This window comes from Miscanthus floridulus, chromosome 2 (genome assembly GCF_019320115.1).
Source record: "Miscanthus floridulus cultivar M001 chromosome 2, ASM1932011v1, whole genome shotgun sequence".
NCBI lineage: Eukaryota > Viridiplantae > Streptophyta > Magnoliopsida > Poales > Poaceae > Miscanthus > Miscanthus floridulus.
This window is the reverse complement of record NC_089581.1, coordinates 146442954-146469553: the sequence shown is the minus strand read 5'-3', so window position 1 is coordinate 146469553 and position 26600 is coordinate 146442954. Positions and strand designations below refer to the sequence as shown.

Sequence of the window (26600 nt, the reverse complement as noted above, 5' to 3'; positions counted from 1 at the left end):
GCGAGAAACCTTTGTTAATCCACCTCCTGTTTTGACTTCATATGCTAAGGTGCACCATTTAGAGGATGAGTCTATTGTTATTCCTCTTGCTATGACTAACCTTCTACAAGATAATGTACATAAGCAAGAGGATGACATGGAAGGAAATGAGGAACTCACAACCTCATATGCAAATTCAGAACCATCACTTCACAATGCACCTATTACTCCTGCTGAGAACACAGGTAATGCCCATGGTGCTACACTCATGGAAGGTGAGAATAGTTTTAATGTACTAAATTCTTCCACAAACCATGCTATCATAGAGCAATTGTTAGTGGAACCCTCTCTTGATTTATCTGTCCCATGATAATTTGCTTGAAGTTCCTTATGATAAAGATGAATTGGTTGATGATGCCTCAGTTTTACATGTTTTGGAACCAGTCACTTGTGCTAAAAATAAACATGTTATTCATATTGCTACTAAAACTAATGAGTTCAAACTGTTGTCTTCTTTACATACTTTGGGTTACATTGAATTTGATGTTTTGTGTAACCTAGATTGTTTAGAGGAGAGCCTATTTAAAAATATTGATTTGCCTTGGTTTTCTAAACATACATATCATGTTATTGGCAAATATAACAACAAGGGACAATATATGATATATCGAGTATACATTCATAGTAATATGAATTCTCCTTTTATTGTACAAGATTATGATCGTTTAGAGGGCAGCCATAATAATACAAATATTTTCTCATGTTCCTCAAAGAAACAAGTTCACTTCCAAGAAGGGGAGCATTGTTGATTGCTACCTATGTCTGCTAGATCATCTATTCCTGTATTGTCTTTGGTTAGTTCTAATCTTTTGTAGGATAGTGTTGACATACATCGTGTGCATTCGGATCATGGAGTCTACATGCTTGCTGAAATTTTTATGCTAGATGACATGCTACAAACTTGGAAACATGGTCATGTTCCTTCTCACAATTATTTTAGTCCCCTTTGTTTTTGCAACCCCGTTCTCCTTTATGTTGTGCAGGATCAGTTTCAAGCACAATTGACACCGAGGACGGCTTTTCGTCAAGAAGGGGAGGATGATGAGGACATGACACCCATGCATATGACCATGTTTGGCACATGGTATAGAGGGGTAGGAGGCCAGCAAGGGTGTCCAAGTCAAGAAGGAGGTCCGAGGCTAATTCGGTTTGAGTCCCCGAGGTGGAGGCCCAAAGCCACTCAAGTTCGAGTCTACCTCGGCCTCTAGGACCAGTCTGCCTTAAACTGGTCACCCAGGACACATCCGGACTCCGTTTTCGATGACCCACATATGGTTGGAAAGCTAATTTGATAAGGAAGCCAATTCAAGTGGTTTCACATTAAAAGATCTTTGGAATCAATAGGAATCGTTGAAACAAGTCAGCGTCTAGAATCTTCCAGGGTGCTGCGACACCGTCTTTTGGTCCGTTGGATCGTGTATCGTGTTTGGGCCCATTAGGGGGCACATCTAGGGGGGTGATGCCCAAGACTCTATAAATAGCAGCCATTGCTCTCCTTAGGGTTTGAGTTTTGTTTAGTTCTTGATTTCCTCGTGAAACAGATGTCGTTTTGCTACAATTGTCACCGCTAAGGCCGCTTGCTGTGAACCAGGGCCCTAGTTCTTGATCTTGTTCGCCTGTGGCGATGAGTCCTTTTGAATAAAGACTTGAACTCTTTCTCATTATCATAAGCCTCATATTTATTTGCAATTTTGGATTGTGTTTATCTCGTTCTTGCTTGTGTTCTCGATTCGCTTGCAGGAAAGCCTTCTCGGTGAGGTCAATCGCGTTTGCGTGGTTGATAACCAATGGAGCAGTGGTATAACGGTTGCAGGGGTCCAAATCAGTCTTAGTTTGAAGCCTAGATCATGAATGTCGAGTCTCCACCAATCGACACTATCATACCTTTCGGAAGATTGGGCCTAGTCTACATCAGTCAGGCTCTGTCGCTGGATCCTCTTCAAGCTCCATAACATGAGGGCCGGAGGGAGCTGTTAGTTGGTCAGCCCTAGGGGCTAGATTAGATAGGCCATCATCGGCCCATTCCAACCCTTCATAGCATACCAAGGGCTTATGTTGGTCGCTGGCGAAGATGCCCGTTGGCACTAGCTCTCGATCGGACGCTGCTTTTGCAAGTGCGTCGGCCGCCTCATTGAGGTGCCTTGGGATGTGATTGAGTTTGAGGCTATCGAATTTGTCCTCTAGCCATCGGACCTCTTAGCAGTACATAGCCATCTTGGCGTCGTGGTAGCTCAACTCCTTCATGACTTGGTTGATGACCAGCTGGGAGTCACCCTGGATGTCGAGGTGTCGGATGCCCAATTCGATGGTGATTCATAGGCCATTGATGAGCGCTTCATACTTAGCCACATTATTTGATGAGGGGAAATGGAGCTAAACCATGTACCTCATGTGGACCTCGAGGGGTGATACGAAGACCAGCCCCATGTCGGCGCCCTTCTTCATCAGTGACCCATCGAAGGACATCATCTAGTACTCTTGATCGATGACCACCTGTGGTGTTTGGACCTCGGTCCTTTCCGTGATGAAGTCAACCAACACTTGGAACTTGATTGCTGTTTGGGAGCCATACGCGATGCCTTGATCCATCAACTCGAGTGCCCACTTTGCGCTTCTTCTCGTGGCATCCTAGCTCTAGACGACCTCGCCAAGGGGGAATGACATTACAACCATCACGGTGTGTGATTCAAAGTAGTGGTGTAGCTTCCTCTTGGTGATGAGGACAGCATACGGGAGCTTCTAGATTTGGGAGTAGTGGGTCTTGGAGTTGGATAGTACCTCACTAATGAAGTACATAGGACGTTGCACCTTGAGGGCATGCCCCTCTTCCTCTCACTCTACTACCAGGGCAGCGCTGACCACTTGCATGATGGCCGCTATGTACCGCAGGAGGGATTCTCCATCGCTTAGAGGAATCAGGATTGGGGGCCTGGTCAAAAGCAGTTTGACCATGTCAAGTGCCTCCTAGGCCTCGGATGTCCACTCGAAGCAGTCGGCTTTCTTCAAGAGTTGATAAAGGGGAAGACCTCATTCACCGAGGCATGAGATGAAGCGGCTAAGGGCGGCGAGGCACCTTGTGATTCGCTGAACCCCCTTTATGTTCTAGATCAGGCCCATCCTTGTGATGACTGAAATATTTTCTAGGTTGGCTTCGATGCCATGCTCGGAAACGATGAAGCCGAGCAGCATGCCCCTTGGGACCCTAAAAACACATTTCTCGGGATTGAGTTTGATGCCATTCTCTTAGAGTTTCATAAAGGTTTGCTCAAGATTGGTAATGAGATGGTCAACCCATTTGGACTTAACCACGATGTTGTCAATGTAGGCCTCAACGGTCCACCCGATGAGGTCCTCGAAGCATTTGAGCATACAACGCTGGTATGTGGCCCCAACATTCTTTAGACCGAACAGCATCGAGACGTAGCAAAACGATCTGAAGGGGGTGATGAAAGATGTCACGAGCTGGTTGGACTCTTTCATTGTGATTTGATGGTAGCCGGAGTATGCATCAAGGAAGCAAAGGGTTTCACACCCCAAGGTAGAGTCAACTATTTGGTCTATGTGTGGCAAAGGGAATGGATCCTTTGGGCATGCTTTGTTGAGACCCATGGAGTCAACGCACATCCTCCATTTCCCACTCTTCTTTTGTACAAGAACAGGATTAGCTAACCACTCTAGGTGGTATACTTCCTTGATGAATCCGGTCGCCAAAAGTTTGGCTATCTCCTCATCGATGGCCTTGCATTTCTCCTCGTCAAAGTGACATAGGCATTGCTTCACCGTCCTAGAGCCTATATGGATCTTCAAGGTATGCTCGGTGACCTCCCTCGGGATGCCCGGCATATCTGAGGGTTTTCATGCAAAGATGTCTTTGTTGCCATGGAGAAAGTCATCGAGCGTGCTTTCCTATTTGGAGGAAAGTGTGGTACCAATGCATACCATTTTACCCTCGAAGCTGCTGGGATCTATGAGGACCCTCTTGGAGCCCTTTGCCTATTCGAACGACCCGGTCGATTTCTTCACGTCGGGTGCTTCTTTGGAGACCTCCTCCCTGAGAGTGGCGAGTTCCCTAGATGTGATGATTGCCATGGCATGGCCATAGCACTAGACCTCGCACTCATAGGCGTGCTGGAAGGAGATGCTAACGGTGATGACCCCATGGGGACCTGATATCTTCAGCTTGAGGTATGTATAGTTGGGGATGGCCATGAACTTCGCGTAGCATGGACGTCCTAGGATGGCATGGAAGGTTTCGGGGAATCCAACCACCTCAAAGGTGAGGGTCTCAGTCCTATAATTGAACTAATCCACAAAGGTAATAGGAATATCGATCTTCCCAAGTGGCATGGCCTGCTTTCTAGGCACGATGCCATGAAAAGGCACTCGGGTTGGGTGGAGGCGTGTCTGGTCGACACCCATCTCGTCGAGCGTCTTGGCGTACATGATGTTAAGACCACTGCCTCCATCCATCAGTACTTTGGTGAGTCACTTTGGGCCAATGATTGGGTCGACCACAAGCGGATATCTTCCCAGGTGTGGGATGGTATCCGGATGGTCGGTCCGATCGAAGGTTATGGTGGACTCTGACCACTGGAGGAAGAGAGGTGTGGCTGGTTGGGCCATGTAGACTTGGCAGCATGCGACCTTCTGACGACATTTGGAGTCGTAGGCCGCTGATCCTTCAAAGATCATGAGGCAGCCATCCAGCATTGGGAAGCCGTCGTCCTTCTCCTTGGTGTCATCCATAGTGGGGGCAGGTTCCTTCCCTGCTCCCCTTTATTGGAGCCTCTGGACAAGAACCACCGCATGAGGCTGCAGTCCTTGAGCAGATGCTTAATGGGAAAGGCATGGTTTGGGCATGGCCCCTCGAGTATTTTTTCGAAGTGGTTCAAAGTGCCCTCCGCAGGCTTCTAACCACCCTTGCGATCAGCAGTGACCACGAGCGAGTCCTCGTGCCATTGCTTTTTATTCTTCCTTTTGGTGGAATGATTGGAGGTGCCTTTGCTGGCACCCTCATCCTGCCTTGCCTTGCCTTGCCCTCGAGGTGATCGAAGATTGCTCCGACCGCCTCTTCTCCTAAGACATGGCTGGTGGTGATGTCTAGGAGTTCCTTAGTGGTTTGTGGACTCTTGCGTCCTAGCGTATGAACCAAGGACTCGTAGGTTGTCCCGGATAGGAAGGCTCCTATCACATCGGCGTTGGCGATGTTAGGGAGCTCATTGCACTACCAGGAGACGCACAGGATGTACTCGCGAAGGGTCTCACCGGCCTTCTGACGGCAGTTCTTGAGGTCCCATGGGTTCCTAGGGCGCTTGTACATGCCCTAGAAGTTTCCCACAAAGATCTCCTTCAGATCCGCCCAACTCTAGATTGCGTTGGACGGCAGGTGTTCCAACCACGCTCGTGACGAATTAGCCAAGAACAGTGGAAGGTTGTGGATAATAAAGTCATCATTATCCACACCACCTGCTTGATAGGCAAGCTGATAGTCTTCAAGCCAAAGTACGGGGTTTGTCTCCCTAGAGTATTTAGGGATATTGGTAGGTGGTCGATACTTTGGCGGGAATGCAATGTTGAGGATATGCCGGCTGAAGGCCTGAGGCCCTGGCAGGCTAGGGCTCAGGCTCTAGGCTCCTTCCCTTAGGTTGCTGTAGGCGCATCTATGGGCGTCAATGGTGCTATGTGCGTCGTGGTTGTGGCCGAGATGTTGATGTACCATGATCATAGTGCGCTGCCCGCTGCCTTATTGTGCTTGGTGGACTGATGCATCCCTAGTGGGGCGCACCGAGGGAGTACACTAGCTGGTATCGAGCCCGCATCGCCAAGACAATGAGCTCTCCACCTGCTATGCTACCGCATGCTCAAGTAGCGTGTGAATTTCGTGGTGGGCCCGATGATCCTCGGGCGTTGCGGCCTCTAGAAGGCCATGGAGCAAAGCTGTTGCAGCGGTGATGTTCTGGCTTGCTCGAGCAAAGTGAGGAAGGGTTTCATCATCGGTAATAATCCTTCGGTTCATGTCACGGGCCACGGCACGTGCGCGCTCACCATCTCCGCGGCGCTTGATCTCCCGATCAACCTCCACGTACTCCCAAACAAGCTGTTGTTTGGCTTCGTCTATCTCCCACTTTTGGGCTCTCAGCTACTCCACCCCTACGTGAGGTGGGGCCACTGTCCCCTCTTTAGTTCCATCACCAAGGTTGCCTACCGAGGTAGCCTCATCTACAGAGATGCTTTCGACGTGTCCCTCAGGGGTACCCGACATGAAACATTCTCGGGAGGCATGATGGCTCCCCCTGCTAGAGTCAGAGCTAGAGTCTAACCCCGGCCCTTCTGTGAGGAGGCCATGGAGGGATTCCATGACTCTTTTGATCATCCCCATGAACTCGTTGTTCATGGGGGATGGGATTGTGTGTTGTGCCACATGGTGGCTAACGGTCATCGTGGCGTTGTAGAGACCGAATGGAAGCGCCATCAGGGCGCTCCATGCGGAGTGTTCCAGAGAGAGGGTGAGGCAACGCGGGTCCTCCCTAGACGGCCGGAGTCCGAGGGAGACATCGAGCTAGCACTCAAGCCTCCCGTAGTTGAAGCCGATGGAGGGGAGAGATTGGATGGCGACGTGGGCCAACGCCAACTCTCCTCCCATCGTGACGATGAAGTCCAAGTCACTGAAATGCACATGTGCACCTAGGACCCAGCTAATTGTGTGGCTAGCCATCTGAGGCTTGATTTAGAACACGCAAAGGCCCCTACCTAGCGTGCCAACTATCGGTGTTTCGAAGAAACAACAACTAGTAAATTTATAATTATTGCACGTTAGGCTTGGATGATGTACTAAAGGATACAAGGTTTATACTAGTTTGGCCAGAATGTCCCTACATCCAGTTTACTACTGCTCGTGTTATTAGTACCAAAAAAGGTTCGTAGTAGGGGGTATAAATGGTCGAGAGAGGGACGGATCCCATATCTCTAAAGTTTGAAAGGATGCCAAGAGCTCGGTTGATGCTTGGCTGTTTGTTGTGTGTCAAAAACGATCGGTCCTCCTAGTGGGGTGCCCTGTCCTCTCTTTTATAGACCAAGGGGGGAGCAGGGGTTATAGATGGGAGAAAGAGGAAAAAACCAAAGGTAGAGAAAGTCCTTTGAGGGTGCTGGGTCTTCGTTTTCCCTTGAGCCTGTCCTGCTAACACGATAGACCATGCCAGGGATTGCATGTTTTGCCAATCCTAATAGGGCTAGGCTCTGACTTCGTTTCAACAAGTGGTCATGTCCCATCCTCCCCCGGCGGACAGTGCGGTGTGTTAGGGCGCCGAGCCATGACTCTGTGGGGAGTAGATGGGGAAATGACTATATGTTTTTCACTATAGATGATGTGAGTTCTTTCTTGGATTGTAGCGATTGTCGTATGCCTGTGTTAGTATCCGCGCCCGAGGCCTGATGGCAGCGCCTACAACACTATGGGACAAAAGTCGGCGTCTACAACACTATTCGGGCACTGTTAGGTCGGAAAGGGCTTAAAGTGCCCGTCCCATCATATCCTAATGGTACCTTCCTACAGGCGTGCAGGGCATGGTCCTTAGTACTACGGTTGACTCGAATGTCCTATCGTACCCTATGCTTGTCATCAGGAAGGAGCAGGGTGCAATTATCAGGCGAGGCGGAGCCCGCCCTCAGCCGTCGAGCGAGGCAGAGCCGACCATCGGTCGTCGAGCGAGGCAGAGCCCACCCTTGGACGTCGGGTAGGGTGAAACCAGCCCTCAGCCGTCGTGCAAGGCGGAGCCCGCCCTCGGCCGTCGGGTGAGGTGGAGCCAGCCCTTAGCCATCGGGCGAGGCGGAGTCTTGCCCTCGGGGGTTGGGTGAGGTGGAGTCTTGCCCTCAGGGGTCGGGCGAGGTGGAACCTTGCCCTCGGGGGTCGGGCGAGGCAGAGTCTTGCCCTCGGGGGTCGAGCGAGGCGGAACCAGTCTTCCGTTGATCGGGCAAGAAGTGTAGTAGCATTTTTGTCTGACCAAAAGCGTCAACGTTCGATGGTTATTAGTTCCACCTCATTAGGTACCCCGATATTAGGTCCCTGACAACTACCATTTCGGGTTTGTGGTACTTGTCCAAAATTATTTTCACATGGTAAAATTGCCTGGGCAAGCAACATGAATCTAAAAGAGCTTAATTTCTATATCTTTGTAGAGTTGTCATCAATTACCAAAAAGGTAGAGATTGAAAGGTTCTTGTTTGGTTTTGGTAATTGAGTGACAACCTAGGTGGACTAATTGTGTTTATGTGAGATACACAGATAATTAGTCCACAGGTACATGTGTGTGAGCAACATATGCCATGAAGGTGAAAATGACTTGGAGATGTTGCAAAGCTCACACATGTGATGATGAAGGAGCTTATTGCACATGAGACATGACATTGAGTCATGTGATCAAGGTGGAGAAGATCAAGACATAACTTGGCTTGATGGACCGGTTACAAGCGTGAAGGGAAAGTTGGAGGCTTTGGAGCGATGGACCGCGTGGCGGTGAAGCTTAAGCAAGACTTGGCGCCGATGGACGAAGACAATGGTGAAAAGCAAGTGAAGTCAAGACCGATGAACCAATATGATCACGTGGTGATATGTAGTGAATTATATCATTGTTGATTGTGTTGGTGCATGTGTTGCATCGACATTGGAGGAGATGGAATGGAATGCGCAAGGCAAAGGTATAACCTAGGGCATTTTATTTCACCGCTCATAGGTGTGTAGAGAAGTTTATGACCGGGTTTAGGATAGATGGCCGTACTATCAAGAGGGGCAAATTTGTTTGCATATCGGTCATCTAGTACCACTCGAGTGATCTAACTTTGCATCGTCGCTAGGATTGAGTGGTATGGCAAGATTGAGTGGCTAATTCTTTGGAAAATGATTGTGAAAATGCTAACACACATATACATGGTGGTGTACACTTGGTGGTGTTGGTATATTTGCAAAGGAGATAAAGTTGGAGTTGAAGTGGATCAACTTGGCACTGTAACAGAGGTCACTGTAAGTGACCGGACGCTGACAGGGTGTGTCCGGTCAATGCTGATGTATGGTGACGCATGCGGTGCTAGAGTTAGGCGTGCAGGCACATAACTAATCGGACGCTGGTCTGCGTCCGGTCATGGTAGACCAGACGCGTCTGGTCGCAATACAGAGGCTCAGGGAGCTCTCTGGAAATGACCGGACTATGGCGCTTCAGCGTCCGATCATTCACTGTGCAGCGTCCGGTCACAACTTAACCGTTGAGATCAGGCGGCTCTGGTTGAATGCAGAGAGACACGTGGCGAGCTTTCGTTGACCAGACGCTGGGGTCCTGCGTCTGGTCACCCCGAGTTTTGCCCAATGAAGGGGTAACTGCTATTTTAGCCCGTGGGGCTATAAATGAAAGGTGCTCTCAGCCATGGCTGGTGCTGAGCACCTCGGAGGACTTTGTGTCCATGCTTGAGAGTGCTTGGGAGCCCTCCATCTCACATATGCTTGATAGTGATTATCTGATTATGTGAGAGAGCGATTCTAGTGCGATTGCATCGTGAGGTTGCATCGAGTGACACTAGGTGATCGAGTTGCAAGCCAATGGTGCTTGTTACTCTTGGAGGTTGCCACCTCCTAGATGGCTTGGTGGTGGTCTCCGTCGAAGCCCGTAAGAAGCTTGTGCGGTGCTCCGGAAAAGAGCTTTGTGAGGGGCATTGTGCTCGCCCCGTGGGAGCCACGAAGAGCAACTCTAGTAAAGCGTGTCATTGAGCTACCCTCACTTTCGTGGTAAGTTCTTACGGTGCCCGACGTGTGGGCTTGGCGGGTGATGCAAATTAGCCGCCGAACCACCAAGTGAGCGGTCGACACAACGATGACTAGTGTGTTGGCAAGCACATGAACCTCGGAAGAAAATCACTGTGTCAACCTTGTTCTTTCCGTTGGTTTGCAATCCCTTTACACAAGCTTGTGATTACTTTTATATACATTGTGTTTGTGTAGTTGCTCTTGTAATTAGTTAGCTTGTGTAGCTCACTAGTTATCTTCTTATTTGTGTAGCATAGAAGTAGCTCATTTGCGTAGCTAATTTGGTTTGTGTAACCTTGTTAGTCACATTGCTTAGTTTGCGTAGCTAAGTATTTGCACTTTCTAATTTGACATTTGTTGCCTTGTTATTGAGTATTGCTAGTGAGCTTAGTTGGCTTTGTGCTTTTGCTTACTAGCATGTGTAGGAGTTCTCTCACTGCTTGAAGTACTAGTGGTATATGTTTGTGTGACCTTGCTCCTAGAATTGGTTAGGTGAGCTTTAACTAGCCCGGCTCCTTTCTTGCTTAATTAGGATCTTAGCGAGGTGCTAGAGAACATAGATAGATGGATGTAGTCTTGGCTATACCGATAGTTTTAATTCCACACTTATTTCGGTTAGCCGGCGCGATTAAGTTTTAGAAATGACTATTCACCTTTCCTCTAGTCACCATCTCGACCTTACAGCTGGGCTGAATGGCCGAGATACTGTAGATTGGGTTGCTGGCTATAGGACTTTAGTCCCGTATCGGAACCTGAGGAGAAGTTAAACCAACTTAAAAACCAGGCCTGAAGAGTGTGTTAATTTCGGTTCGAATCTTTTGCGTGAAATAAGAACGAAAGCGCAAGCGAGTTAATACATATGTGTGGTCTATTCAACGTGTAAAGTGGATCTTAGCCGTTTTTCAGGTCAGGGCGTTATACATTTCCTCAACCTACCAAATACCACACCAGATAGATAATTCCTCTGAGTACATGTCTCATAAGCATGGCAGTTAACACATAGAGATCTTGTCCTCACAAATATTACTACCAGAACGAACTTCTAATATACTATGAATATGGTTTTTATGGTTTTTGCTTGCCAGACACCTTCATGATTCATATGACGGCCCACATGTACATAGATAGAGGCCGAGATAAGTATCACCATGTACATAGATAAGGAGGCCGAGACAAATATCAACATGTGGAAGATACTGTTTCTTGTTCGCTACTTATGAAAGCAACCATTTCTTGCAACACTTCTTTTACCTTGCTGATCTGGGCTTGAGCAGAAGCCCCATCCTCCCTCTTAGCATCCCTATTGAGGCGGGCAGCAAAATCAGCATCCCAAGCAAGATCAAAGTAGATGCAATCGTCCTCCAATGTATCCATAAAAGCAGTTCTTAGCTCAGCAGCTCTAACTAGTTCTTCATTTGTCATGGAATGTTCTTCACCCCCCGAGCCATTTCCTCAAAGTCGAAGCTTTGCCCAAGATATGTCTGTGAAGTTGGATGCACAATTTTGGTCCCGCGGTGTTCGCAGTGGAAGCAGTGAGCTAGAAGCAACACAAAACAAAGAAAAGGTCATCAACATACAATACAAATGCTAACATCATCAATAGCAAGCCTTCATGCATAGGTCTATCAGGTTTGCTGAAAATCAAGAATCAGCCCACAAGCGAGGGCACGCATGCACAACAGAGCTAAGGGCACAAAGAAAATACATATTCATAATACTGCAATAAACAATAATGAGGATGATCAAAGGATCTCGAGACATATGTATTCCATGGAGGTTCAAGGTCACTGGTTGACATATGGGCATTTCCACTTTTGTAATGAAATGGAAATGGGGCCATGTCTGGTTCCGAAAAATGAACGAAATTTCATAAAACTCCAGGTTTTTTGGTTCTAATATCACAAAATCCTAGATAATAATGGGGCAATGTCCAGTTCGGGAAAAAGAGAGAAATTTTATAAAACTCCAAATTTTATGGTTCTAATGTCAAAAAAATTCTAGATAATATGGCACGTGTCACTTTAAGATACCAATGTTTCACAAAACCCTGTTTTTTCATACATTTCCATAGATCCGAAATGTGATCCCAAAATACATGACGATGTGGGCTATCATAATTGAAGGTCACATAGATTGGTCTTAAGCATACCATCATTTGTTCTCAATTTACATGTTAGAATAGATGCAGAATAGGTGGGGTTTTGATGAAACAATAGTACCATAAAACTTCGGGGCTAAGTGGCTTGTGCAATAGTACTTGGGGTTTTGCACAATCATAAGACCTATAAAAGGGCTTTATGAAATTTACTAAAAAAAAGAAGTCACAGGTTGCCCTCTCAGATCAGGAGGCATATTATCCAGTTAGAAAATGACTCAAGGCACATCAACTAATGTTTCTTCGACTCACATCCAAATGCTTTTGCGTCTTTGACATGTCAGTGCAGCGAAAGAAATTCCAAGCACACTTCCTAAGAATCTTATGGTGGAATGATGGAAGTCTTAACAAAATGGGAAGGAGCAGTTCTGCTCTAGCCAGGTTTGGAGGAAACGTAAAGATTCAGCAAGATCTGGAAGGGGAGATACGCCAAGGAATCGCAACATTTTGTCAACCTTCTAAGCGGTTAAAGCGAAGCAGTTTATGTTGCCATATCTTGTGCCCACTAGAGTCACAGGATAGTGTAAATACAGGTTTCCCATTCCTTCAAGATGAAAAGTACAAACTTTCCTTCTTTTTTCTCTATTCAAGCCAACCAAAGGTGCCTAACCAACAAGAGAGTATGTTTCAGCAGCTGAATAAGGCATGTGCACGCTGAGACAACTCCACAATGGCATTCGCCAAACTGTATCTAGAAATAGGTTGTTCGCAGTAAGAAGTCACAAAACTTTACCACCAGACAATACAACAGATGCATAATCTAGGTAACCTACCATCATCCATAACAGCAGATGAAACTGAACGTATAGTTCATTAAGTACTTCCTATATCATCAGTATTGTTTTGAGGTATTAAAACATCCCTGTGAACCTCCTCTAAGGATTTCCACAGACGAGTGCACGACACAGAATTTGACATGTATGCCAAAGGAACAATCATAACACTACAAAGAACAATCATGCAAGCTGATATGGATACAACTTATGAGAGCATACCAGCATCTTTTGATGACTCCAACACTGGTAAGCATAGAGATTGAGTGTCCTCCATGTCTTCAAAGTCATTTGCACACTGGATGAAAAGGAGAGTGGGATCTACATCAACAAGGTGTGATCCTTTCAGCCTTGCCCAGATGTTGATATGAGAATACGGATATCCGTTGTAGTTCGCATAGTAACCAAATTTGCCATTCTTGGGTATTTGAGCATTCACCCCACAGATAGCAAGAAGTTCATACTCCTCTCCCTGCAATTGATTCAAGAAGTACGAGATCAGAAAGACTATTTACCAAATATGGTTTTAAGTATGCAAGAACAGTGGAGAAAGCATAGAGTGAACTTGCCTCGTCTTGCACGTGTTTCCTTAATGCAGCTTGAACATTTTCACGAATCAAACTTTGATTAGCCTCAAAGTCCTTCCTTTTGGCAGAGAGAATCCTGGATGCACGTGAGGTCAGTTCCTGAACCACCACAGGTTTGCTACGTGGATAAGTTTGTACCAAAGATACGATTGACTGAATATCATCAGGGGAGAGGGTACGTTTAGTCTCAAGCAATGATTGCAATTTTACCCCTTCCTCTAGCACGAGCCCCATCGCAAAGTTTGCTATTGCAGTACGGTTTGGGTGATGTGCTGCACAAGCAGCAGCCTTGTAAGCATCATGTGCAGGGATGGATGTTTGGTAGCCATCTAGATTTGCCCTCAAAGTGACACGATCAAGTCTGGCATTGTCCAAAAGAAGGTATCGTGTAGCATCATAAGTGGAGAGTGCAGGGAAGAGGGTTGTGATGAAGGTGATAAGGCCATGGAGGGATCGACACTCGACACGAGAGAGACTCGTCGTTGATCATGTCCACCTTAAACGTTTGCTCTGTGGGGAATGCAATGTCATACCAGATGGTGTTGAGAATGATGTTGGTGACAGGATCAAACTGACCATAGAGTGGCCAGCCTTCAGGAGGCCCTGGCGGTGGCACAAGCGCAAGCAGCGTGCTGGGATGCAAGAAATTGCCTTGAGGTAGAACCCATGGATTCTATCTAGAAGCACCTTCATTAGAGCAAGTTCAAGGTCGAACGGAAATGGTGTCTTCTGTATGCTAGGAGGAAACCTTTGTTAGGATCGATATGATGTGTACCTCTGTGTGTAACCGTAGATCCGGGGGAGCATCTTCGTTCTTCTCAGTAGATGCACCGCAGCGGGTAGACGCCGGTGCCGTGGTGTTGAAGACGTGCAGCGCTGTGGAGAGAAGTCCAGTGGCGCTGCAGTGGGGAGGCGACAGTGTCGGTAGCGCATCCTACAGAGGCAACGGCGGTGGTGGCGCACATCCCGTCGCTGGCAGTAGCTCTTTTGATCGGTTTAGGGTTTACTGTAGCGGGATTGCGGCTCCGTTCAATCTCATGACCCGAGCCTAGTTTCCCACTCCACTATATATATGTGTTGTGCGACAGGGGCCCACCAACCAGTTAGGGTTGGGCTCCCCCGATCAGGGAGCAGAGGCAAGGGCCCAATAGGCCGTTGGGCCTATTGGTGGAGATCAACTAACATTCTCCCCCTTGATCTTATTCCATCTTTCACTTTCATATCATTTACTTTTGTTCATTCCATTACAGATTAGCTCATAGAGCATGTCTCATCGTCATGGTCCATTGCCGATAGACTTAATAGCTACAACTCACTACTCTGTTCTGAAATAGATACTTATCTTTGGGCCTTCTTTTGTCCAGGAATTTTATAGGCTTTCCCTTAAACCCATGCTAGCTACATGTTCTCTGAACACCATGTTCTCTGAACACGTTGGGTGGTAAGCCTTTTATAAGCGGATCCACGAGCATCTTTTCTGTACTTATATGCTTAAGACTTATGACTTAATCTCGGACTTTATCTTTCACAACATAATACTCTATGTCAATATGTTTGGCAGCATCACTTGACTTATGTTGTGAGCATACTGTACTGCCAAATTATAATCGCAGTATAACTTTAAATGGTCTATAGATGTCGTCAACCATCTTCAAACCGGGTATGAACTTCTTTAGTCAGTTCACCTGCCCATTGCCTCATAACACGCTATAAACTGTCATACATTGTGGACAATGTAGTGACAGTTTGCTTTGAGCTTTTCCATGAAATAGCTCCCCTTTGCGAGATGATAGAAAATCCACGTCCGGATATGCATTCACTCTCGCATAATCAGAATCTAAATATCCCTCCATGTGGAGTGAATCAGATATTCTATATGTCATCATGAGGCCTTTCGTTCCTTGCAAATAATGTAAGACTTTCTTTACTAATTTCAGTGTTCTATTCAAGAATTGCTCTAGAATCTGCCAAGTAAAACCCGGTAACAAATGTCAAGTCAGGACGCGTACATACTTGAGCATGTTGCAAGCTTTTGACAGCTGAAGCATATGGAACCACTTTCACTTTATCGATTGAGCTCATATTGGTTCCTGGGGCATTTAAAATCCCCATATCTGTCGCCCTTGACTATAGGAGCAAGTGAGGGACTATATTTGTGCATACTGAATTTCTTTAAGATCTTTTCCATGTATGTCTTTTGTGACAGTCATTATACCATTTTTCTTCTATCTCGTTGAATCTCGATCCCTAGAACGAACGAGGCTTCGTCAAGATCTTTCATATCAAGTTTTGAGGACAAAACTTCTTTGTCTCCTATAGTAGACTGACATCACTACTAGCAAGTAAGATATCATCCACATACAGGACAAGGAAGATAATCTTTCCATTCTTAAACTTTGTATAGACACAATTGTCCTCTATATTTTATTTAAACCTAAAATTTTTTATTTACTGATCAAACTTCAAGTACCACTGTCTTGAAGCTTGTTTTAATCCATAAATACATTTCTTTAGGCGGCATCCCATTCGTTCTTTTCCTTCCATGACAAAACCTTTCGGTTGTACCACGTAAACATTTCCCTCCAAGTTTTCGTTGAAAAATGCCGTCTTTACATCCATCTGATGTAATTCTAAATCGTAATGTGCCACTAATGCTATTATGATTCTGAAGGAAACTTTACATGAGACTGGAGAAAAAGTCTCATTGTAATCAATCCCTTCTCTTTGTATATAGACTTTTGCCACAAGTCGTGCTTTATATTTCTCTATATTCCTTTGAGAGTCAAGTTTTGTTTTGTAGACCCATTTACAGCCTACTGTTTTGGCTCCTTTAAGAATTATTTTCAAATCCCAAACTTTATTGGCATTCATCGATTTCATTTCATCTTCCATGGCCTCAAGCCATTTTGATGAATGATCACTTCTCATCACTTCATAATCAGCAGAAATAGCTGATTTTCTAACTCTTTGAGACCTTCTAGGGGCATCCATATTTGGCACATCTATTGTTTGAGGCTGTTGTTGCTCCTCCTCATATGTGGCAATAGGTTTTTTAGAATCCTGAAGAATAGGTTCCTCATTTTTATTCATTGTTGCTATAGGTGGAATAACAAAAAGTGCTGACACCATAGTATCTTGCACTGTCGGTGCAGCGACAACATGTAGTGAGAAAATTGGCTCATGAATCATTGGAGTGGGCGCATACACCCGCTTCACTTCAAGGTCAATTTCTCGAGCTACCATGCTCCCCCTCATCTTTTCATCCTCTAGAAAAACAACGTGTCTTATTTCCACAAACTTTATGTGTCTCTCTGGACAGTAGAAACAAAAACCTTTTGACTTTTCTATGTAGCCAAACAAATGGCAACTTACTGTTTTGAGATATAACTTTTTAATGTTTGAGTTAAATACTTTAGCCTCAGCAGGGCTCCACCACACACATGCAAGTGGTTTAGTGAGGGTACTCTTTCTGTCCACAACTCATATGGTGTTTTGGGCACCGACTTACTTGGTACTCTTTTGAGAATATGAATGAGGGTTTTAACACCTCCATCCATAGACTCAACTGTAAGGTGGAGTGACTTATCATATTGCTCACCATATCTATCAGGGTATGATTGATTCTTTTAGCTACTCTATTCTGTTGAGGTTTGCTCGGTGTAGAATACTGGGCTACTATGCTATTCTTTTAGGGTATGCCGACTGTAGTACTCTCCCACGGTCAGACCTGACTATCTTAATCTTTAATATCTTAAATTTATTCAATACATCTTTTCTTTCTTTGATTGGATAAATATAGCCATAATGGGAGTAATCATCTGTGAATGTTATGAACGAATCATTACCATCCACACTCTTTATAGGAAACTGACCACAGATGTCTGTGTGAATAATCTGTAAAATTCTTGCGCTTCACTTTCCTTTTATGCATTCTCTGCATTGTTCTAAATCTGAGAGCTCTAATGAAGGAAGAATATCATTCTTAACTTATCTTTCTATTCTCTCCTTCGAAATATGGCCTAAACGATAGTGCCATAATTTTAACAATGCATCGTGAGCTCTCTTATGCCATCATTTCTAGATTAACACTCTGTCACCAGCTGCTTCATCAGCTGAGTGGCATATGTCTTGAAGAGCAAGTAAAGTGACTCTTTATTCTATCGAGGTACTCGGTGACTGTGTCACACTCTGGGATTGAGCCCATAATTGCAGGTTCAATCATATTCTTTATCACAGCCAAAACAGTTCTTGTTGGCAGTGACCCACTTCCTATACACAAAAGTCATAGGACTATCTTTTGAGATTCAAAATCCCTCTCTTTAGTTGCCCAAGTGACATCATTCTCTTTTGCCTCCCTCACTGGTGCCACAAACTCAGTGGAATATGGCAAAGTGACTACCCAGACCACCTTAGACAAGATGAAAACTAGGTCAAAACTTTTCTTATCATAAAAATAACACCATTTGCATGCCTTGATTCCAACGTTGGTTAAAATCAAAATATACAATTATTCTTATACACTAATTCTACGTCATCGTTGGACAGAAATAGAATTAATGCATAAATCTTTAACTTTCACAACTGTTCTTACACACTAATTCTACATCATCGTTGGACAGAAGTAGAATTAATGCATAAATCATTAAAATTATGATATTGTTATTAATAACGTTGGTCAGAAAATAACAACATCATAATCATATCAAATCTCTTTTTCTCCAATTAAATACCACATTGGTTCAAAATAACTGAAGAATCAATATTTTTTTTAGCAGCGAAAAAAATCTCTTTTTCTCTAATTAAATACCACATTGGTTCAAATTAACTGAAGAATAAATAATTTCTTTAGCAGCGGAAAAACTTTCACTTAATTTCTTGAATTTTACCCACAGGGAAAAATTACTTTTCTATTTTTCTTTTGAGCCAATTTGTATTTTCAATTTTCCAGGAAATAAACATTTACTAAAAAAGGAAAAGTATGAAAAATTCATTATCTATTTTTCAGAAGCTTTTCTGGTTCGTATCTATTTTCTGAAAAAATAACATGTTGGTGTAATTTTACCAGAAATTTTAAACCAATTCATTCAAGTCAGCTTCTGAAATTAAATAAAACCTTTCTATATTCTTCTATTCATTTTTGGCCTAGCCTGTAGGAACAGTGCACAGCCTATCAGCTACAGTACATGGCCCCGGCCTGCTAAACAGCCTGGCCCAGCTCTGTGCGCGACGTCCGGCCGCAACCTGGGCCTGGGCTGGCAAAGTGCCGCGCGGTGCGCTCGCCCGCCTGGGCCGCTCGCTGGCCCGTGCATCCGGCGCCGTTGGATCTCATCCGACGGCCGTCCGATCGTTTCGGCCGAACAAAAGGTCTTCACCGGCTGTGGTCCCGAACCCTAGTTTCATTTGCTCCTTTCTAATTCTCTCTCTTCTTCGCCACTCTCTCCTCTCTCTACCTTAGCGCAGCCACAGCGAGACACCGAGAGCGAGCGAAGATGGAGGAGCGACCATGGTGCCGTCACCGGCCCCTCACCGGTGCACGTGCTCCCCAACGGGTGAGCACGCCGCCGTCGAGCAGCCTGGCCGCGACGCCCCCTTGGTCGAGCCCGACGAGCCAGCTACCCCCGCATGGCTTCTTCTCCCGCGCCGGCGAAGGGACAACCCGACGCACAACGAGGTAGATCCACCCCTTCCCCCTTCGGATTTGTATTGTTCTTCTTCCTTTTCTTTTCGAGTTCATCCGAATGGGAAACTAGGGTTAGGGTTAGGGTTCCGACCCTTCTTTTCCTCTTTTTCCTTCCCTAATCGGATCTAGATCTTGTTTGCTTTTTTTTTGTTTGACTGATTGGGGTTAGGGTTCGTGTGCCGACCCCTTTTCTTTGTTCTTTTTCTTTTCGCTTGAATTTCCTTTCTTTTCTTTTTGGATTTGATTCTGATTGGGATGAGGGGGTTAGGGTTCCGAATCTCTTCCCTTCCCCTTCTTCCCCCTTCCCCTTCTTCTTTTGGGATTAACCCGATTTGGGATGGGGTTACAAATTAGGGTTAGGGTTTCGGTTGAACCTTTTCTTTCTGAATCTTTTCCCTTCCCCTTCTTTATTCAGATCCGTAAGGAACTCCTTTCTTTTCTTAGATCCGAATTGGATCTGTTCTGTTCTTGGGTTAGGGTTCGGCTTCGTGAGTCGAGGGCCCTATCTCTTCTCTGATCCGAATGGATCTTGTTTTCTTGCCGTGTCAGTGCGGCACTTTTCCCGCGCAGTGGCGGTGGTGACCGGGGTTCCAGTGACCTCCGCCACCCCGGTCCCTTTTCCGTTTCTTTTACCCGATTAGGGTTAGAGTCATACAGAGGCAACCTGGCTCTGATACCATTGTTAGAATCGATGTGATGTGTATCTCTGTGTGTAACCGTAGATCCGGGGAAGCATCCTCGTTCTTCTCAGTAGATGCACCGCAGCGGGTAGACGCTGGTGCTGCGGTGTTGAAGACGTGCAGCGCGGTGGAGAGAAGTCCAGTGGCGCTGTAGTGGGGAGGCGACAGTGTCGGTGGCACATCCTGCAGAGGCAACGGCGGTGGTGGCGTACATCCCGTCGCTGGCAGCAGCTCTTTTGATCGGTTTAAGGTTTACTGTAGTGGGATGGCGGCTCCGTTCAACCTCATGATTCGAGCCTAGTTTCCCACTCCTCTATATATATATGTGTGCTGTGCGACAAGGGTCCATCAACCAGTTAGAGTTGGACTCTCCCAATTAGGGAGTAGAGGCAAGAGCCCAATAGACCATTGGTGGAGATCTAACTAACAACCTTGAGATGGCACGGCGCATGAGCTCTCCCGATTCTGCTACCTGATGCATGCTTGGCGTCAATATCTTGGAGAGGCGGCTTAGAGTGGAAGTACAGAGGCGCCCTGGTGCCGCCAGTAGGAGAGAGACCTCGTCCAGTCCAGACATGAAGCCAATGTGAGACAGCCATATACAAGTCTGATGACCTTTGGATCATTTGATCCGGTGACCTGAGGATGGAATGCAGAGGGGGCAGCAAAAGTCAGAGCAACTTTAGTGGTAGGACCGTGGACGGTGAAGGGTTCCGAGTCACGATCCTATTCGATTAGGCGTACGGCGACGAGGAGATCAGCCTTGGCCAGACGAGGTAGCGCAGGGCTTCGGACCTTGAGAGGTACCGGAAGCAGGTGGTGAGGAAAGTGACGAGGCCTTCAAGCGATTGCGCCTCAATGCTGCTGGTCTCGGCGGTGGTAACCTCGCTCCCGTGTAGGGGCGCGTCTCCACTCTTGCTGCCAGCCCTCTTCTCCTTCGCCTTGCTGCTGGTGCGGACTTGTGATCTCCTCTTCTTTCCTCGTCCACGTCCTCTCTGACCCTGCTTCGTCTCTTCCGCCGGCGAGTCGTAAAAGGCAGCGGCGTTGACGATGATGTTGGAGACGGGATCGAGGAAGCCGAAGCAGACGCCGGCCTCGTGGACGAGCGAATCCACCGATTCACCAGAGATTCGTTGCGGTCGTCATCTTCCACAGAGTAATTGACGCGGCGGAAAGCATCAGTTGTCCTGCGCAGTCCGCTAGCCATCGTCTTCCTTCCTCTTCTACAAGGATCCGCTGGCCGGAAAGCGGGGCGCCGCGGCACGGAGATGAAGAGATTGAATAGATGGGAAGCCGTGCGTGCGCTGAGCCTGTGGGCTCAAAGTAAAGCAGATTTTGGGCTCTACTAGCATCCCAACCAAACCGGCCCACACGCTAGCTGTGGCCCATGGGGGTTCGTCTCGGTGGCAGCAGTGCCGGCCGGCAGAGTCAATGTAGGAGTACCACTTCTACTGAAGGTTCCTCTCCCGCACCTTCTTTCCCTCCTTTCCCCTTCACCTTCTCCTATCTGTCTCTCCTTTTTATTTTTCTTTTACAGTATCTCCTCGCATTTAAAGCATCGAGGCCGATTCGACCTCCAGTTCTCGAGACGAGTCGTCTCCATCTCTCTACGCACCTAGTAATTTCGGCAGGGCAGGACGGCTTCTTCCTCCTCGCTCTCACCTTCGCCTGCGCGGCCGGGACCCGTCGGTGAGTTCGATTCTTCTCTTCTCTCCGCCTCTCTGAATTTGATCGACGCGTGGTAGTAGTAGAGCTGAAGGGTCGAGCTTTACACGCGTCGGACTCGGACGATACGGGAAATCGAAACGTTTGAGAACTAGGGTTTCCAACTTTGGGAGAGCAGCTTGGTTGGATTGCTGCGTTCTTAAGGGGGATCTGATGGACGATGCAGCGTTGTGTTGCCCTGTGGGGATTCTTTGTGTATTGCTCAAGCTAAGTTATAAACCTTACTATTTAAGTTTTGTGAGACCCTGAATTGTTTGGGCATGAAGTTTTTGGGCTGCTTCCGGTGTTCTTGTGCAACCACAGGACCTTTGAAACTCCCAACAAAAATAGATTACAAACTCAAACAAGTAGATTCTCCAAATTTTCATGCCATGTATTTTCCGTAGAATCAACCCTCTGTTGGGTTGTTCTTTCAATACATCAGTGCCATCTCGCAGACTCTGAATGAAGCTTATGGTTGGATGCTTGCACATGAATGCATGATGTGCTGTATGCTATCTTGTATTATGGTTCTGCTGCAGCAAATTAAAGTAATAAAGTTTATCTTCTCATTTTTTCGCAGCATGGTTTTTTAATCGGGTTTGTAAGTTTTAGATCTTATGTCAACTACCAATCTGAGGCGGCGACTCCATCATGGAGACGTTGATGGGAGGAAAAACGAGCATGTTGACATATCCAGTGCTGATTCCCTCAATGAACCTCTATTAGGGAAGTCCAGCGATGACAATTTTGGATCAGAGGTTAGTCTTTTTCCTGGTTCACAATTGCCTTGATACTTTCCTACAGTTTCTTACATGAATGCAGGATTCTGTATTTTCTGGTAAAGCATCAGTAAACTTTTGGGGCTTCTATAGGTGTATGATCCTAGAAGACAGGACCTGTGGGATGATGATAGGAAGAAAGAACAACTACACTGGTCATTTCTTTTCTCAAACTTGATTGCACAATGGGCGCAATGGTTAGGTAATTGTCATTTTAGCCACTACATTGTTAATATTAAATTCATTGATGCCTGACAGTAGTAGGCTGTTTCCGTCCTTTTCTCACTTGCTGATTTTATATACCTTGTAATATGATTTACTGACCAGCCCTTCAATCCTTCGTAGCCCTTACAAAATATTAGTTTAATGGCTAGTTTGTTTAAGCATTTAGCAACCTACACACTATGTCAACTCTCATACTTGAAATTCTAGGCTAATATGCCTGTCTTCACATACTCAACATGCATGCATTTCTATTACCTGCTAAACAAATACAAAATTTGCTATTTGGTAACACCCTCTGTTTGAAGTAACTACTGGCCGTGTGGACTTGGCTGTGGACATGGCCATAGGAGTTCAGTTGGACCCCCAAAACCTTGTTTCAAAATGAAATATCTATTGACTCTATACAAACCGTTGTGTCACATTTAACACCTCTTCCAGGACAACCAATGTTCCATGACAAGATCGCTTCTGACTGTCCACTTGATGAATGCAAACAGGCTTGGTTCTGTTTTTGTGCATTCACACAGATTGAGTAGAAAATTTAGTTTGGTTAATATAGAGATCAAGTGATGGTGGATGCAGCTGCTCTTATGCTATTATTGTTCTCATTATTTGCTATTGCCATCATCTTTTAGAAGTAATGTAAAAGTTTTTGTCTTTTTCCTTTTCTTGAGAACCTATTGCACATAATTCTAGCAACTAACACAGATAACTAAGCAGGATAATGAGTACATTTTCATGAATCAGAAGTCCATGTACGAGTCTTTAGCACTGCGTTTCTAGAAGTTGTAAATAAAAACTGAAAACAATATATTCACAGGGCAACATTCAGTGGGCATAACAATTTGTAGCATCAGAATGTAGGGGGTCATCTTGTTCACACATTTGGTGTTTCTACGTAGATAGTCCATGTTACTACTCTTTCATGAACTGTGACAAAATTAGTGTCTTTCCTTACAAAAATTGATATTCGTTTCTTAGTATCTTCCTTGCAGCAAGCATTATTGTAAGCTCAGGATCTATCTTTGGTAGATTATTCCCCTTCTCTTCAGAGAACCAAATCAATCCAGTACGTCTTAGCCCTCTACAGGTAATGCAAAGAAAGGTACATAATAGGGTTGCAGTTATTAGTTTAATAATGTTGAACCTTCAACTTTCCAGGAACAAAGGCTGAATACTTTAAGACACAGATTGCAAATCCCTTTTGATGGCTCCCGTATTGAACATCAAGTACGTATAACCTATGTAGATTGGCTTTCTAGGTTGACATCATCTCATGCAAGCAAATTAATTGATACTTGATCGGCCTTATCATTATTATTAGGACGCCTTGAGGCAACTCTGGCGTTTAGCTTATCCCACTCGTGAGATTCCACCCCTCAAATCAGAATTATGGAAGGAGATGGGTTGGCAAGGCAACGATCCATCTACTGATTTCAGGTTCTCTCTTGTAATTTGATTGTTTAAGGAGAATGTGCTCATGGTGAAGTTAAACTCAGTTAATAAACCCATGTAATACTTATCGCATTTATGCAGGGGTGGTGGACTCATATCATTAGAGAACCTCATCTTTTTTGCCAGGAACTACCCTGTAAAGATCTTATATCTGATAACAGTTTCTGTTGTCTTTGTAATTTCTTAATTTTTGACCATTCACCATTACATAAATTCTGGTGCAGAATTCATTTCAGATGCTTCTGAGCAAAGTGCAAGGGCAGAGAGCAGATTGGGAGTACCCTTTTGCAGTTGCTGGTATCAACATTTCATTCATGCTGATCCAGATGTTGGATCTAAAGTCAAGTAATTTTCCATTCCCAAATCCCCTTACACATACCTGGCATATTCCGTATTTCGTGGTTTGAACAATGTCATATTTATGCAGGTGTTCCATCTTCAAAGTATGGAATTCGTTTCCTTGAATTGCTTGAACGGGATGAGAATGCCTTTGACCACCTGTACTGTGTGGCCTTCCGGCTGCTTGATGCTCAGTGGCTTGTGAAACGTGCCTCCTATATGGAATTCAATGTTAGCTAGCTTCTGGCGTGTTCAGTACATTGATCGTTCTTTGTTTGTTCTAAGACAGTGCATTCTTACTTGTTTGGTTTTGTTGTACCAGGAGGTCTTGAAATCAACAAGAACTCAGCTGGAGCGTGAACTGGCTCTAGATGATGTGCTGGAGGTGAAGGACCTTCCGTCGTACACTATGCTGGATTCGTAGGACTTATTTGTTGGGAGAGAAAAACATTGTTTCATGGCTGAAAAAATAGGGCTGATTGTGGCTTATAAGCTCAAGCGAACAGAGCCCCCCTGCTGTGATGGCTAACAGTTATAACGATATGCCGATGTCTGATACTAAATGCTTAGGTGGCCCACTCTGCTTGTCTACCTTGCCGCTTTTTTCCCCTTGTCATGTATTAAGGTCTTTTGAGGTGTTATATATGATTCCTTTGTAAATATTGTGTTGTTTATATGTTGCCTTTCGGACATGTTGATTCTAAGGAAATAAAACAATCGATCTCATTCATTTTCATTTGTTTTCTATAATTGGAACGGTGGATCATTAGCTGACTTCACTTATTTTTAGTTTCAAAAAAATCTACAGTACAAACAGAACACATTTTGTTTTGTTTAGTGTTTATTTACATGTTACCTAGACGAATCACTTTGTTTCTCGTGGGCCGAAAAGGGTGCCTTAGCATCGTAAGGCTCCCCAATATTGGCGATGAGATCAAAACTAGTTAGTAACTGCAGAGCCTCCCTGCATCCATTTTGATATCTAAGTATACAAATGAAATGAGAAGAGCTAGGTGACTTCATGTTGCCATAAATACGAGCAAACGAAGTACAATGAAATGATAAAGAGCTTAGTGACTTCGTGTTGTCAAAAATACAAGCAACCGAAGCACAGCGATATGAAAATAGATCACTAACTTCACGTTGCCAAAAATGCGAGCAACCGAAGCACAGTGACATGAAATGAGCTCAGTGACTCCACGTTGCCAAAAATATGTGCAAGTGAAGCACAAAGATATGAAAAGAGCTCAGCGACTTCGCGTTGCCAAAATACATGGAACCGGAGCACAATGAAATAAAAAGTGCTCAGTGACCTAGCATTGCCAAAAAATATGGGCAAGTTAAGCAAAATATGAATCTATTTTTGCAAACTTTGTTTGTTCTTTTAATTTCGCCATTCAATTTTGGCGACATCAACATCACCTATGCTAGCATTTCGGCGAGGGGCTCTGCTATCGACTTTGGTGTCATCGACTATGCCTTCGTCAATGTTTCAGCAAGGGGCACAACCACCGACTTTGACATCATCGACTTTGCCTTTGTCTACATTCTGGCAGGGGGCTTCGACAATGATTCTAGCATGATTGACAATGCCTTCACCAACATATCGGCAAGGGGCTCCGCCATCAACCCCGGCATCATCAACACCGCCTTCACCAACATTTTGGCAAGGGGCTTTGCCGCCGACTTTGTTGTCTTAGACTATGCTTTTGTCAACTTTTTGGCAAGGGGCTTAGATTTTTTGTATGATCAACTTATAAATGGCAACGGGGACCCGATCCCTGATTCCCCGCGGGGAATTCCCCTATTAGGGGACGGGGATGGAGTCAATTTATTCCCCACGGGGATGCAATCGGTAGCAAAACAATCCCCGTCGGGGCTGGCGGGGTCGGGGATGGGAACCCATCCCCCGACCCCGATCCCCGTAAACCCGCCCCGAATATCACAGGTTCAGGCGCAACTCAAATCGGCCCACGAAGGCCCAGCACCGGCTTGAGTATATATGCAAAATCTAACCCTAATCCCTCAACCCTTCTCAGTCCCCCAGCCCCCCACTTGGCTACTCCCATAGCTGCTAGAGCACCAAGCACGGACGCCGCCAGCGGTTCGGACGTGATTCACACCATCGCACGAGCGCTAGCGTGCGTCTGCGCCGCCACGCCGGCCACGCTCGTAGAGTCCCAGCCAGTGAGCCTGAGTCGTCTGCCCTCGACGTGCAGGATGCCCTGTGCTTGTAGTGACGACGCAGGAGATTAGTTGCCGCACTGCTGCTTGTACTCTGGTCTGCATGGAAGATGAATCTTGCATGTCCACTCTAGTTTCTCATCTTGGTTGGGCACAACAGAAGGCAGAAGGTGGTTCTTGCCTGACACAAGCATAGATCCGCATCCA

The 26600-nt window shown here is 45.7% G+C and overlaps 1 protein-coding gene across 2 annotated transcripts; it reads left to right on the top strand.

The window, feature by feature from the left end:
• Positions 1-21157: 21157 nt before the first annotated feature.
• Positions 21158-24945, top strand: LOC136532207 (uncharacterized). 2 transcript variants are annotated; one of them, XM_066524813.1, is made up of 10 exons: positions 21158-21393; positions 22024-22169; positions 22284-22392; positions 23411-23505; positions 23577-23645; positions 23740-23855; positions 23952-24006; positions 24095-24215; positions 24298-24440; positions 24532-24945. In XM_066524813.1, exons 2-10 carry the CDS (start codon positions 22029-22031, stop codon positions 24631-24633), a joined length of 951 nt encoding a protein of 316 aa, XP_066380910.1. In that variant the 5' UTR covers positions 21158-21393; positions 22024-22028; the 3' UTR covers positions 24634-24945. The 2 variants fall into 2 exon arrangements, with proteins under 2 accessions (XP_066380910.1, XP_066380900.1); XM_066524803.1 differs by having other exon boundaries at positions 21160-21393; positions 21992-22169.
• Positions 24946-26600: the final 1655 nt, after the last annotated feature.